The sequence below is a fragment of the Dipodomys merriami genome, unplaced genomic scaffold (genome assembly GCF_024711535.1).
Source record: "Dipodomys merriami isolate MVZ:Mamm:240054 unplaced genomic scaffold, mDipMer1.0.p SCAF_70, whole genome shotgun sequence".
Lineage (NCBI taxonomy): Eukaryota > Metazoa > Chordata > Mammalia > Rodentia > Heteromyidae > Dipodomys > Dipodomys merriami.
Window position 1 is genome coordinate 3,661,295 of NW_027206291.1, and position 14,635 is coordinate 3,675,929.

Here is a 14,635-nt window from a genome sequence, read left to right on the forward strand (position 1 = left end):
CCATTTCACGGACAAGTAAGATTGTGTAGCATTTACCTTCCTGTGCCTGCTCATCTCACCTAACAGGATGTCAACTGCTAGGAGGGCAAGCCTCCTTTCTAACTTTTTTATTGTTATTATGAAGGTGATGTACATAATGTGATGTAGGGTGATGTTTCATAAGTCAGGTAATGAGAACGTTTCTCTTTGTGCAATGTCACCTTTTAGGAAGGTAATTCTTAAGGGAGTCAGAAACTGCTGGAAAACAGTTAACTGGAACATAAGAAAACACAACTTCTTAAATAAAGCCATAAGATTTTTCTTTTTCTTTCTTTTTTTTGGGGGGGGGTCCAGTCATGGGGACTGAACTCTGGGTCTGGGCGCTGTCCCTCAGCAATTCAGCTCAAGGCTAGCACTCTACCACTTGAGCCACAGCGCCACTTCCGGCTTTTTTTTTCTTTTTGCTTATGTGGTGCTGAGGAATCGAACCCAGGGCCTCAGGCATGCAAGGCAAGCACTCTACCACTGAGCCACCTTCCCAGCCCCTCTTTTTCTTTTAGGTCAATCGTGAGGCTTGAACTCTGGGCTTGGGCATTGTTCCTCAACTCTTCAGCTCAAGGTGAGCGTTCTACCACTTGAGCCACAGAGCCACTTCTGGTTTTTTGGTGGTTCATTGGAGATAAAAGCCTCACAGACTTTCCTGCTCAGGCTGGCTTTGAGCCACAATCCTCAGATCTCAGCCTCCTGAGTAGCTAGGATTACAGGCGTGAGCCACTGGTGCCCAGCTAAGATTTTTCTTTATGGAGGGAAAGAGTCTCTGATATTGACTTGTGTATTTCACATCTCTGAAGCATGGCAAGGGGGCTGGAGTGACCAGGGCCTATGGCCCTTCTTCTAGGGGAAGAAAGTCCCCATGGCTCTCCCCTACCCTCTCTCACTGTCCTCCCCTGCGGCTGCTACCTTCCCTCAAAGCTCAGCTCTGGCCCGGCCTCCACAGGCTCCAGCCACTCCCCTGCCGTGTGCAAGCCTACAGGAGTCTAACCAGCCAAGTGCTGTCACCACAGCAGGGTTTACCCAAGAGTCAAGGTACTATGACACACACTGACCACACCTACCCACCCACCATTCACACCACTGCTCATAGTGGCAGGGCTAGACCAGAGGCCAAGAGGATAGCGATAGCTTGGGCTTACTGAGGGGAGAGGGGGGAAGTGTTACCCTCCCACTGAGGGAAGGGAGGAAGAGCCCTGTCTGGGGCCAACCCTGAGCCAATGTTAGGAGCTACAGCCCAAGGAGAGCAGTGCCCATCTCCATCCCAGCCATCTCTTCCCCCTCCCTGATGGCCTCCTGGTGACTGGTGAGGAGCTCAGATGTGGCCCTGCTCCAGCAGACTTCTAATGCACCCTGAGCTCTGTACATTCTCGACATTCCAGGATGTCCACTGCTCCCAAGGACCTGTAGCCACCCTGCCCCTGTTCTGCACTCACCTGCCACTGAGCTCTATCAAGGCGGCACCCAGCCCTGCTGGCCACTGAGAAGCACAGCTCACAGCCTCATACCACTACCTTGATGGGCACCCAGGCCACCTCTCATTCCTAGGCAGCTCCACAGATGACTGGAATGGCCAGCCTGATTGTCCCCTGTGACCCACCCCCAAAAAGCTCATCTCTCCACAGGCCCAGTCTCAGAGCCCCTTCGGCCCAGGACCCTCCCCAGGGCTCCAGTATCTGCAGGGCCCACTCACCATCCCCGCTTCTCCATCGCCATTGCAGGCTGCAAGTCTGTCTCCCTTAAGCCTGGACGTAACACTTCTGTCCTCTCAGAAGCACTCAATAGATACCCCATAGTGCCACCCTATAGGCCATGCCCCTGTCAGGTAGTCCAGGCCATGGTCAGCTACGGCCCAACTCCACCAGCCAACAGCATCTCCAACTGTTCTTGGTGCAACCTGGCACAAGCCTGGATACCCCCTGACCCCCATCCAGACACTTCAGCTACACAGAAGAAGGATGGCAGAGTGGCACAGGCAGCAAAGGAGGCCCCTGCTCACACTGTGGTTCCCAGAGGAGATCCAGAAAGGTGAGAGCCTGGGATGGCACCCACACCCCAAGCCATACCCACCTTATCCCACCTAGCCATTAAGATCCCATCAGTATCAGTACCAGCTCCTAGCAGGGATAGGGATAGGGCAGCGGGGAGAGCTGAGCCCAGCTGCAGCATGGATGTGCAGAGCTGAGGGAGGAAAGGTGGGGCCCAGCGATCTCCAGCAGACCGCCTGCAGTGAAGTGCACAAGGCAATGGGACCCAGAGGACAGCCCTGGTAGTGAAGCTCCTGAGAGCAGAGCAGAAGGCAGGCACAATGGGAGTGACCAAATGGCGGGCAGGGGGCTAGATGATGCTGATAGAATTAGTGGTGCTGGCTAAACAACCCCATGACTGTGCCAGGCACTAGCTGTGTGGAATGAAAGGTGAGCTTGCAACCTCAGTGAGCATCGTCTCATAAAAGGCAAACTAAGAGGCTGTGCTTAGAGCAACAGCCCTGGAGCTCCAGCCTCCACCTACCCCAGCCCAGCCAGCATGGGGAAAGCCAGATGGCTCCATGTCTTGAGAAAGAGGAGGCAGTGGTCTGGAGGGAGGGAAAGTGTAAGGTATAGGAAGTGGTCCTCAGTAATACTGGGAGGCCCGGCCCATACAGTACAGGAAGAGAGAGGAAGAAAGCTCCCTCTAGGAAGACAGTCTTCCTAGGATAAAGAAGACTGCAACTTGAAGAGGGGAAATCATACAAAACCAGGCTGAAGGCATCTATGTAGAGTGCTAGCCTCAACATTTAAAAGAAAAAAGCAGAAAATCACCCAACAAATGAAAACAAGACAAGCTGGGATCTGGTAGCTCATACCTATAATCCTATTCAAGAGGCTGACATCTGAGGATCCTAGATAGAAGCTAGCCCAGGCAGGCAAATCTAAGACTTTTTTTTTTTTTTTGCCAATCTCGGGGCCTGAACTCTGGGCCTGGACGCTGTCCCTCAGCTCTTCAGCTCAAGGCTAGCGCTCTACCACTTGAGCCACAGCCCCACTTCTGGCTTTTTTCTTTTTTGCTTATGTGGTGCTGAGGAATCGAACCCAGGGCTTCATGCATGCAAGGCAAGCACTGTACCACTGAGCCACCTTCCCAGCCTCTGAATCTGAGACTCTTTATTTTCCCAGTCCACCAGGAGAAAAAACAAACTGGAGGTGTAGTCCCAACTATAGGTAAGAAAGCTGAATGAGAGCAAGGCCCTGAGTTCAAGCCCCAATGCAGGCCCCAAAACATAAACCAGGAATGAGCTTTTAAATATTACAACTTCTTTAGCTAACTAGTGAGATGGGAAGAAATGACCCACCCTGCAGATGGAGCTGGCTGACAGCAGCCGCCCCGTGGGGCTCATGCAGTGCCCTCTCTCCCCACACCCATTTTAGACATAACTGTTCATATTTCCACACAAGGAGAGGACAGCAGGAGAAAGGGGACAAAGCACCCCAGGAAGAAAAAACAGACATACACGAGGAGGCCATCACAGATCTTGAAGAAAACCTTCTGGAGCTAGGAGAAAGACAGTACATGTCACAAAACACAGCAAGCAGAATCAAAGTCCCAGAAGCAGCAAATGCCACCCAGATCATCCCTCATGCTCCTGGAGACACAGGGCCCAGCAGCCTCAGAAGTGGCACTGTCAAAGCTCCAAGTAAGCTGGGCATTGCTGACGCACACCTGTAATCCTAGCCACTCAGAAGGTTAAGGTCTAAGGATTGGGGTTTGAAGCCAGCCCAGACAAGAAAGGCCCTGAGACTCTTATCTCTAACTACCACAAAAGCCGAAAGTGGAGCTGAGACTCTAGTATAGAGCATTAGCCTTGAGCAAAAACAAAACCAAAAAACTCAGGGACAGTGCCCAGGCCCTGAATTCAAGCCCCCCAGGACCTGCACAAAAGAAGAAAAAAAAAAAAACAGTTCTAAATGACACACAAGCCAACCACTGCACATCATGAGTCAGAATAATGGCATCTTCCCACGTGCCAGCACTCGGCAGCCTGGCCTGCAGCCCCCTTGGGAAATTTCCTAAGTAATTAACCTCTTGGGGTAGCACTGAAGAAATCACTCTAGTAAAGGAGGAAATAAAGCAAAACAAAGGGAATAGATAAATCCTTCCCAGTGGGGGAGTGAAAAAAAAAGGCCCAGGTGATGGCCAGGGAGGAGGTCCCAGGATGATTAGAGGAAGATGGGGAAACTCAGTGGGCTAAAGAGTTGAAGAAAAACATAAAACATGCTCCACAGAAGAAATGATTATGATGAAGAAGAGGGAAGATGAAGACCTGATGGAGATACACAAAAGGGAGAAGCAAAGGTGATTCAAAACCAGCCAGGCAGAGTAGTACCCTTCTATAACCCCAGCTACTCAGGAGGTTGAAATCTGGGGGATCACAATTCCAGGTCAGCCCTGGCAAGTTATTGAGGCCCACATCTCAGACAAGCCAGGTGTGGTGTCATACTAGGGAGGAGCATTGCAGTCCAAGACTGGCCCCAGGGCAAAAATGCAAGATCTTATTGAAAAAATAACTATCCTGGGCTGTAATGTGGCTTAGTGGTAGAGTGCTTGCCTAGCATGCATGAACCCTGGGTTCAATCCCTTAGTACTACATAAACAGAAAAACCCAGAGGTGATGCTGTGGCTCAAATGGTAGAATGCTAGCCTTGAGCAAAAAGGGACAGTGTCCAGGCCCTGAGTTCAAGCCCTGGAACTGGTAATAATAATAATAATGATGATAATAATAATAATAACTAGCCAGGCACTGGTGGCTCACGCCTGTCATCCTAGCTACTCAGGAGGCTGAGATCTGAGGATCACAGTTCAAAGTCAGCTCAGGCAGGAAAGTCTCTATGAGATTCTTATCTCTAATTAACCATCAGAACAGCAGAAGTGGAGCTGTGGCTCAATGTAATAAAGCATTAGCCTTGAGCAGAAAAGCTCAAGGACAGCACTGAGGCCCTGAGTTCAAGCTAAATGACGAGCAAAAAACAAACAAACAAAAAACAATAAAATGAAAAAAAACCTAAAAAGGCTAGGGGCTGGAGCTGTGATTCAAAGAATAGGGTACCTGTCTAGCAAGAGCATGTCCCTGAGCTCAAAACCCAGCAGTGGAAGGGAAAAAAAAGTTACTGTCCAGCCATACATGATAACACATAGCTGTAATCACACCCCTCAAGACACCAGCTCAGGAGAACTAGCAGTCCAGGACACCTTGCACTGCAGAGCAGCTAGACTATCACTCAAATCGCCCCACCCTACACCAAAAAAAAAAAAAAAAAAAAAAATCACAGCCCAAATATGAAGCAACAAAATAGAGCTGAATTTTAAACAAAACAAAATGATGGAAGACAGCCCATCTGACCTCAATTTGACCTTGACTAGTCTGCTTTGAGTAGCCCTGAGTTGGGCCGTGGGACAGAGAGGAAGAATGAAGCCCTGGCAGCCAGCCAGCCCGAGTCCCGCCTGCCCAGAACAGTCTTGGCTTTAGGTCAACAAACTTGACCCAGTCAAGTGCAGCTCTGGTCAGGAAAGAAGGCTCAAGGAGACAGACAGGGGCTTCCTCAGTGGGGAGTCAGAACCCACAACCCATTTGCTCACAATGAACTCCTAGTGAAGGCATCTTCCCAGGCACCCAGGCTACAGCAGAGCACACCAGACAGACTGCCACCTCTGCCATGGGGAAGGTGATGGCAAAGGTAAGATCTGCAGTGAAGCCAGGCAGGCTGAGGGAACAGGCTCCCTACCTCCACCCCCACCGGCTTCTTTCCTGTCCGGCCACCTTGACCATGTGCTTCAGCTGTGACACCCTCTACTCCAAGACATGAACACAGAACAACAGAGTCCTCCTCTAAGAGTACTGCGTATTCACACTGACCTCATTCCCTCACTCTGCCATACACCTGCCAGCCAGGATGGGAACAGACCAGGATTGGGGCACGGGTTGTTGTCTGAAGTCCATGTGACAGAGCCACCCAGACAGACTACAGCAAGTGTGCTGGCTGCTGAGAGAAGGTTCAGGAACCCAGAGCTCACCGCACAGGACTGGGCCACTCTTCTGAAGGCTCCTGGGGCCCCAGGGCACTGTGTCACCAGGACACTGTGTGGCCCCAGGCCTGAGGAAGCATGAGGAGTGCAGCCAGCCTTCCGGGGAGAGGGATGAGTGTCTGCCCAGCAGGAAGTGCTAAGGAGCCTGCATTCTTTTGTCAGTAAGCACTTTGTGAGTATCAGTCCTGGTCAGTGACAGAGGGAGGAAAGGAGGGAAAGAAGGAAGAAGGAGGAAGGGAAGGAGGAAGGGAGGGAGGGAAACTGCTGAACACTGAAGGCAAAAAACAAATAAAAAATGGCCACTGACACAAGGAATCTTTGGAAGTGTCAGTTTCTACAGCAGACGTGACATCTGTCACCCCCAAGTCATGGCAGAAATGTTTGTGAGTGACACACGCCTCCCTTACCTTATCAACACACTGACTCAGGATCTGGTCACTGGGAAGATGGTTTGCATGTATGAAAAGAGAACTACAAAAACTGCTGAAATTGTTTTAGGAAGGAGGAAGGGGCAGAGGGAGGAGATTGATGAATAGATTGTATGCATGTATGGAAATGGCATAATGAAATATTTCCCTGTATAACTAATGTAAACTAAAAAGAATTGTTTACTTGGTCTGGGAATGTGGCTTAGTGGTGTAGAGTGCTTGCCTAGCATGCATGAAGCCCTGGGTTCGAGTCCTCATTACCACATACACAGCGCTGTGGCTCAAGTGGTAGAGTGCTAGCCTTGAGCAAATGAAGCTCAGGGACAGTGCACAGGCCCTGAGTTCAAGCCCCAGGACTGGCAAAAAACAAAACAAACAACAACAACAAAAAAAACACAATTGTTGGGGCTGGGAAGGTGGCTCAGGGGTAGAGCGCTTGCCTTGCATGTCTGAGGCCCTGGGTTCGATTCCTCAGCACCACATAAGCAAAAAGAAAAAAGCCGGAAGTGGCACTGTGGCTCAAGTGGTAGAGCGCTGGCCTTGAGCTGAAGAGCTGAGGGACAGCGCCCAGGCCCAGAGTTCAGGCCCTCCCCCCCCCCAAAAAAAAAAACAACCACAATTGTTTACTAGGGACTGGAGCTCAGTGATTAGCATTTCCCTGAAGTGCCCAGCGTGGCAAATAAATAAACAAATAAATAATAGAAAGGAATACTGAACCCCTGTAAATACATGGCCCTTCCATCTCAATGGTGAGAAAACCCGACCCTGCCCTCAGAGTCCCAGCCAAAGTGTTTCTGGAAGTGGAGGGGGGATATCCTGCCCCACAAACTGCAGGTGCAGATGGTCCCAGGTACAGGGCTGGACAGCCCAGGGGACAGAGGCAGTGGGGAGGGGGGCCACAGACAGCAGAGTGAGTGACAGGGTGAGTGACTTCACTTGTACTGTCTCCAACCTCTACATTCTGAGTTCTTAAAACAACACAGCTGATGACTTGAGTCACCTGGACGGGACACTGTGGCCACCCCTCCTTTCTGCACTGCCTTCCCTGCTCATTCCCCAGTGCCCACCTTCCCATCTACTGGGCAAGCCCAGGTCCACTCACCACGCCTGGGCTTGGGGAAGCTGTCGTGCAGCCAGAAGATCACCTTCTCCACAAAGTGCTGGATCTCACATTGTTCAGGGCCGCGGACGAACACCATCCAGTCGTGGGTGAAACCCTCCGTAGTAGGCTTCTTGCGCAGTTGGGCACGATGCCCCAACTCTAACTTGACCTGGACGGTGCACTAGGGAAAGAGAAGCAGGACAGCGTCAGCCCTCACACTGGTGCATGTCCCTCCAGACCAAAAGAGAGGAGGAGACTGGAACCACTAGACACCAGCCCCCATCTTTCTGACCAGCCCCCAGCTACTCCATTCACCCCCACATACTTCTTCCTGGGCTTCTAGTGCCCAGCTCCGCCCTGACTCTGGCAGCACACCTGCAGCACCTCTCCTCCATCCTCCTCCCCCAGCCACCCATGCTGGCTCACCCTCCGCCAGAAGGCCCCTGATTTCTCTCCCATGCTTTCCACTAAAGAAACCTGCTGCTGGCAGCTGGCCAACTGCTCCCCTGAGGCCACTGGGGAGGAGAGCTGTCCCACCCAGCTCTCCCTGGACTGCAATTCTGTAGATGGGGAAACTGAAGCTATGGCTGTGCATTCCAGAGCCACTCCCTGACCACTGCCATCCTGCCTCCCTGGGATAGCCACCAAAGCACCTTGATGCCAGCACCTTCATTGTCACACACCCGAGGCCTGAGTGCAGAGTCCTCTCGCCCTCCCCAGCCCTCCCCTCCCCATCCCCAGAGAAAGCTGACAGCGAGCACAGGCTTTCTGTTTCATCACGGTGGTTCCCAAGGAGCCAGGGCACCTGTCTGTACCCCAAAACACAGCAGCAGCAGCCCATTCCCACCCACCAACCAGAAAGCCTTCAGAGCACTTGTGCCATGTGGCCAGGCGCAGCCAGAAGGGCACCTCCCCCAGACTCCCTACAGCTTGACACCCAGCAGCCAACACCAGTGTTCCTGAAGGCGCAGAGGCCAAGGGGACACTTGCTGCTAAGTGCCGAGATAAGCAGGCAAAGAGGCGCTTTGTGCACTGGCTGCCAGTCTCTCTGCCCCAGAGTGCCCAGCTGTTCTCCAACCTTCCTTTCTTCTCTGTGACTGCACCACTCCCAAACCTCCTCCACCTTGCCTCCTTCCTTCCCTCCCCCTCTCTCATTCTCTCTCCCTCCCAGCCCCTCCTGCAGCTCAGGGACACACCTCTCAGCCTGCTTTTGCACCAGTCTGGAAAGCTGCCCTCCCTTAGTCAGAATATGCCTAGCAGTCCATGTGTAAATGTCATGCTTTGTGGGTCTCTAGCCCACAGAGGCACACACGTGGAAGCTGGCAGCGTGTCTGAGTCGTAGACTATGGAAATTCAGGATCTGCAAGCCCTCTGTCCAACTCAGTCAGCCCCCCAGTTCCCGTGTCCTCCGCTGCCCCAGCCTATGGTACCCTAAACTCACTTCCCTGCTGGCCAAGATCCCAGTTGAAGGCCTCTTCTCCCAGGGCTCTTTTCCACCATCAAGGAAGTTGGGGAAGCTGCAGCACCCCTTCACTGGGTACCTGCTCCTGGACTGGGGCCTGCTGTGTACCCCTGGGTGATCTCTGGGACCAGGAAGACACCCCTTGACCCTTCTCTATTGAAATGTTGGGTCACCTTCCTCAGAAAACCTCTGGGCCACACAGTGTTGTGGAGAACTTTCCCAGAAGGAAGGACCAAGTGGCAGATAATAATAATAATAATAATAATAATAATAATAATTAGAGGGCAAGGCTTGGGACTGCAGACAGTTAGCCAACCAGGCAGGAGCAACAGGCAGGTTCTATTTGCCAGTTAAAAACTTGTACAGGGCTGGGAATGTGGCTTAGTGGTACAGTGCTTGCCTGGCATGTATGAAGCCCTGGGTTCAATACCTCAGTACCATGTAAACAGAAAAAGCAGGAAGTGGTGCTGTGGCTCAAGTCAGGGACAGTGCCCAAGCCCTGAGTTCCAGTCCCAGGACTGGCACCAAAGAGGAAAAAAAAAAGTTGTGTAGAGAGTGAGAGAAGGGGCAACATTGTCCAAAAAGAAATGTACTCATTACCTGACTCATGAAAACAGTAACCTCTCTAAATACATCACCTTAATAACAATGAAGTTCTATTTTAAAAAATTAAGCTGGGCACCAGTAGCTCACACTTTTAATCCTACATACTCAGGAGGCTGAGACCTGAGGGTTATGGTTTGAACCCAGTCAGAAAAGTCCGTGAGACTTTCATCTCCAATTAACCACCAGAAAACCTAAAGTCAAGCTGTGGCTCAAAGTGATAGAGTGCTCAGCCTTAAGCAAAGAAAGCTGAGGGCCAGCATCCAGGCCCTAAGTTCAAGCACCAGTACTTGCACAGGTTTATGAGTACATGTGCCTGCGCACATACACACAAATTAAACAGATGTGTAATGGGGGGATGGTTCAAGTGGTACCATGCTTGCCTAGCAAGTAAGACCCTGAATTCAATCCCTAGGGCTGCCAAAAAGAAAAAAAGGTTCATGATAAATGTATACAATTTCATCAGTTTAAACATTAGTTAATTTAAAAAGGAAATGGGCTGAAGGAGCTCTGGCTCAGAATGATAGTCCCTGTAGATCTCTGGGGAAAAGATCTTTGAGTCACTGGGGACAGGAAATGGTCTCCCATTTCCTGTGACACACTCCCAGCTGGGAGACAACCAGGGGGAACGCCTGGAAGAGAGGTAAACTGAGGCTGGAAGAGGGGAACTGGCCAGATCCAAGGGTGAAGAAGATTCGGAAATGCCAGGATCCAGGTAGAAGGGCTGGCAGTTCTGCCAGGGACAGTGGGGAGGGAGGACAGAAAGTCCATGCTTAAATGTTAAGGAAATGTTCAAGTGGAAATACCCCCCACCAAAAGCTAGATGAAGCTGGGTGCAGTGGTACATACCTGTAAGCCCAGCACTGTGGAGGCTGAACCAGAAGGATGGTGAATCCAGGCCACCCTAGGCTATAACAAGACTTATTCTCAAAAAAAAACAAAGATGGGGTGGGAATGTGGCTTAGTGGTAGAGTGCTTGCCTAGCATGCATGAAGCCCTGGATTCCATTCCTCAGTACCACATAAATAGAAAAAGCCAGAAGTAGTGCTGTGGCTCAAGTGGTAGAATGCTAGCCTTGAGCAAAAGAAGCTCAGGGACAGTGCCCAGGCCCTGAGTTCAAGACCTAAGACCAGCAAAAAAAAAAACAAAAAAACAAAAAACAAAAAACAAAGAACAAGCCAAGTGCCAGTAGCTCTCACCTGTAATTTTAGCTACTCAGGAGGCTGAAATATGAGGACCAAGGTAATAAATAAAAGTCTGTAAGACTCTAACTCCAATTAACCATCAAAGAGCCAGAAGTGGAGCTGTAGCTCTCAAGTGGTAAAGCACCAGCCTTGAGCAAATAAAGCTCAGGGACAGCGCTTACAGCCTGAATTCAAGCCCCTGTACTGGCACACATACAAATACACATATATACTCACACAAAAACAAACAGTAGATGAGAAATACCCTGTGGATAAATAAGTTATTATCATTAGATGGAACAGTGCTGCATATGAAGAATGAGCCCCAAACAGTATTTGCATCATCCCTAAAGGGCTTGAATGGCTCTGCCTTGTCTCCTCAACTTGCTTTCATGCTTGAGAACTGGGAGATGATCCCTGAATGGCTGGGATGGTCCCAGGTGAACAGAGGCAGTCCACCCAGCCCCACAGCCGCCTCTTTGGAGTTAATTCCCGCATCACGAGACTCTCCTCTGACCCAGTCCAGCTGCTTCCCAGCAGTTTTCATGACATGGAACTCCAACCCTGGGCATGCAGGCGGCAGAGCAGTTATTGCGAAATAGAAGACCACAGTTCCATCAGAGAGGGGAGAATGCTGGTGCCAAAACTGCGCTATGGAGGCCAAAGTAAACAGGAAGGTTCCAAGGCAGAGCAGTGATCTTCCCAGCCAGCACGCTGGCCCAAAGCACCATGGCCCAGCCCTGAGACATCTATGCCCCAGGGGCTGGCGCCAACTGCAGCCACAACACCCCCGGCTAAGGGCGTGCCACAATCTCAGCCACCAGGGCCAAGGCTCTCAGCCCCAATCTCCTGCCCCTACACATACCCCTAGATGCTAGAATCTTCTAAGAACACAGAGTCTGTGGGACCCTCCAAAGAAAAGAACTACTGGTTTGTTAAGTTGGAACGGTACTAACTGGAGGCCAGCAGTAGCTAGCTGAGCCCTGGCCAACAGCTCTACGTGTCACACCATAATTTACTAGCACAGCTGAGCTTGTTCCAGAGCCCTGGGATACACCCCCTCCTTCCTCTACTCCACCTGGACTCGGTCCACAGCCACCAGAACCAACGGCTTGAACCATTCCTGTCAGCTGATCCTCTGGGAGGGGCACCTGGCTGCATGGGGACACTGAGCGACCTTAACCTAAGCAGGAGCCTCCAGGATGAATGCTTTCTTGGCAGCAGCTGTCCTCCCAACTTGCTCATGAGGAGACCTGATGCAGATCCTCCAGGTCCCATAATTGCCTGGTGCTTGGAGGCCCCTTTGCAAACCCCCCAGATTTGCCCACTTCCCAACAAAATCCCTGAGCAAGGTGGCACTCTGGTCCTGCCCCAGAGAGTGTCCATCATTTTACTTCTAGAAGACTATCTGATGGACAGGGCAGCCCTGGGGCTCTAGGGGTCATGTGGGGGAAAGTCAATCTTGAGCAGGGAACCTGACCTCAGATACTGTCCTCTGCCCAGGACAACTAGCAGAGGATGCTAAGAACCAAGCGCCAGAACCCTAAGTCCAGCAAGCTAGGCAAACAGATACTAGAGGGTGGCCATCCAGGCCCCTTCCCTGGAGAGAAAGCTTACTCCAGGTGCAGATGAAAATGGCCCTCATCTGGCAAACAGAAGAGATCCTTGCTCAAGCTGTTCCACAAAACTCCAAGCCTGTGGCTGGGCATCAGTGGCTCACACCTGTAATCCTAGCTACTCAGGAGGCTGAGATCTGAGGATCACTGTTCAAAGCCAGCCCAGGCAGAAAAGTCTGTGAGACTCTTATCTCCAATAAACCACCAAAAAAAAAAAAAAAAAAGGAAGTGGTGCTGTGGCTCAAGTGGTAGAGAGCGCTAGCCTTGAGCTGAAGAGCTGAAGGACGCGTCCAGGCCCAGACTTAAAAAAAAAGAAAAAAAAATCCAAGCTCCCCATCTTTTTGTCCCATCTGATCAGTCCAGCCATCAGCCTTCCCTGAACATGGACCTACGCCTGGACCCAAAGCCCTGAGGCAGGTCTTTAACAATTAATTTGTAAGATTTCCCTGGATTGTCTGGTGGGATCCTTTCTGCCAAAGGCCCTCTCCTCTGGGACTTCACACTCACCCTGCAGTGTGATTAGGGTGGTAAATGCTTGGATGCCCTCCCCATCCAGAGGCAGAAGCACTGGGCCTCCTCCCTCATCAGCCTCAGCAAGTTGCGAGGTCCAACTGGGCCATGCTTGGCTGCTGGCTGTGAACTCCGCACACACTAATGGGAAAAGGTAATGGGGCTTGGGCAACCCTGCAGAGCAATGGCAACACCAGACCAAACAAATCACGCTTTCCCCCTCTAGGCCCAGCTGGGGGCTCTCAGGCAGTGGCTGACTTGGAATGGTCAGAAAGAAGGAGAAACTGAAGGATGCCAAACCCCTAATGGGGGGCTACTTGCCCAGAGGGCGGGGACCACTAAGCATCCCACACTGGGACCAGCAACTGGCACTTCTGTTCCCTTCCCCACAATCTCTGGTTTTCAAATTACTGGGAAGCCTAACCATCACCTGTCAGGGAAGGCCTGGGCCAGTACACATGTACACACGTGTACACACACACACACACACACACACACACACACACACACACACACACACACACACACCAGGTATCCACCAAGTGGTTAAATGGGGTACCATGTGTCCCCCAGGAGCAAGGGGAACAGCTTTGGGGAACACTCCTTCCCTCCTACCTTCCCTCTTTCCCCCCTTATTTCTTTATGCTGAGGATCAAACCCAGGACCTTACACATGCCAAGCAAGTGCTACCACTGAGCCACACCCCCAGCCTCCAGGGGATCTGTAGGAGCATGCACAACCTCAATCAAGGCATCTGGGATCAGGCCCATAGAACTTGGCTACAAGGAGACTTGATTCCCTGGCCACTCTCACTGATCCAGCACTAACAGAGTGAAACCTTGCATTGGGGATGATGATGGACAGAAAGGTGAAGAAAAGCTGGGACCCTGCCCTCTCCTATTTTGCAGTACTGTAACTGTAGGACAAACCTTGGCCTGTCCACCTTCCAGGAAGTGCTTTAAAAGATGGGAGGAGATGGGCAGATCAGTGTAAGCTTTTCTATGAAAAGTCTAGGGAACAGCAGAGGTACCACAGAAACAATGTGAACTGGCTAGGGGCCTTTCCAGGCCCCGCCTGGACCTGTACTTGCACTCCTGTGAAATGGCCCCCAGCCCCCAGCATCAGCAGCAAATACCCCAGGGAGAGCATCAGCAAGGTAGCTGTTTTCCAGTCCCAACCAGAGCTCAGGTAGAGAAGCAGCAAGTGCAACTCCACCATGCAGCCCCACTGCCACCCACTTCCAAGGCAAGGCCAGTCCCAGGGAGTTCTCTGGTCCTTTAAGGACAGCACTGTCCAGCGGCTCCCTGGGCAACCACAATGCCCAGTGACAGATCCCAGATTCTTCTGATCTTCCCAGCATCCACTCAATGGTCTTTTCCCCACCCAGCCTTAGATATAAACCACACTCCTCCCAGAGACAAGGGTTCTAAGCAACTAAAGATCTCACTCATACACAGCCAAAAATATAGTCAGGCACTTACTGGTGGCTCACACCTATAATCCTAGCTACTCAGGAGGCTGATATTGGAGGATCTCAATTCAGAGCCAGTCTAGGTAGAAAAGTCTGAGACTGATCTCCAATTAACCAGTGGAAAGGGGAGCTGGAGGCGTGGCTCAAGTGGTGGAATGCCAGCCTTGAA

The 14,635-nt window shown here is 51.3% G+C and overlaps 1 protein-coding gene across 2 annotated transcripts in view; it reads right to left on the reverse strand.

Moving 5' to 3' along the window:
* Mllt1 (MLLT1 super elongation complex subunit) overlaps window positions 1-14,635 on the reverse strand; it is a 51,143-nt gene that overhangs the window by 33,378 nt on the left and 3,130 nt on the right. For both annotated transcript variants that reach the window (XM_070008522.1, XM_070008521.1), the window contains exon 2: window positions 7,621-7,801. In XM_070008522.1, coding sequence (XP_069864623.1) covers window positions 7,621-7,801 — 181 coding nt within the window. The remainder of the gene's footprint in view (window positions 1-7,620; window positions 7,802-14,635) is intronic.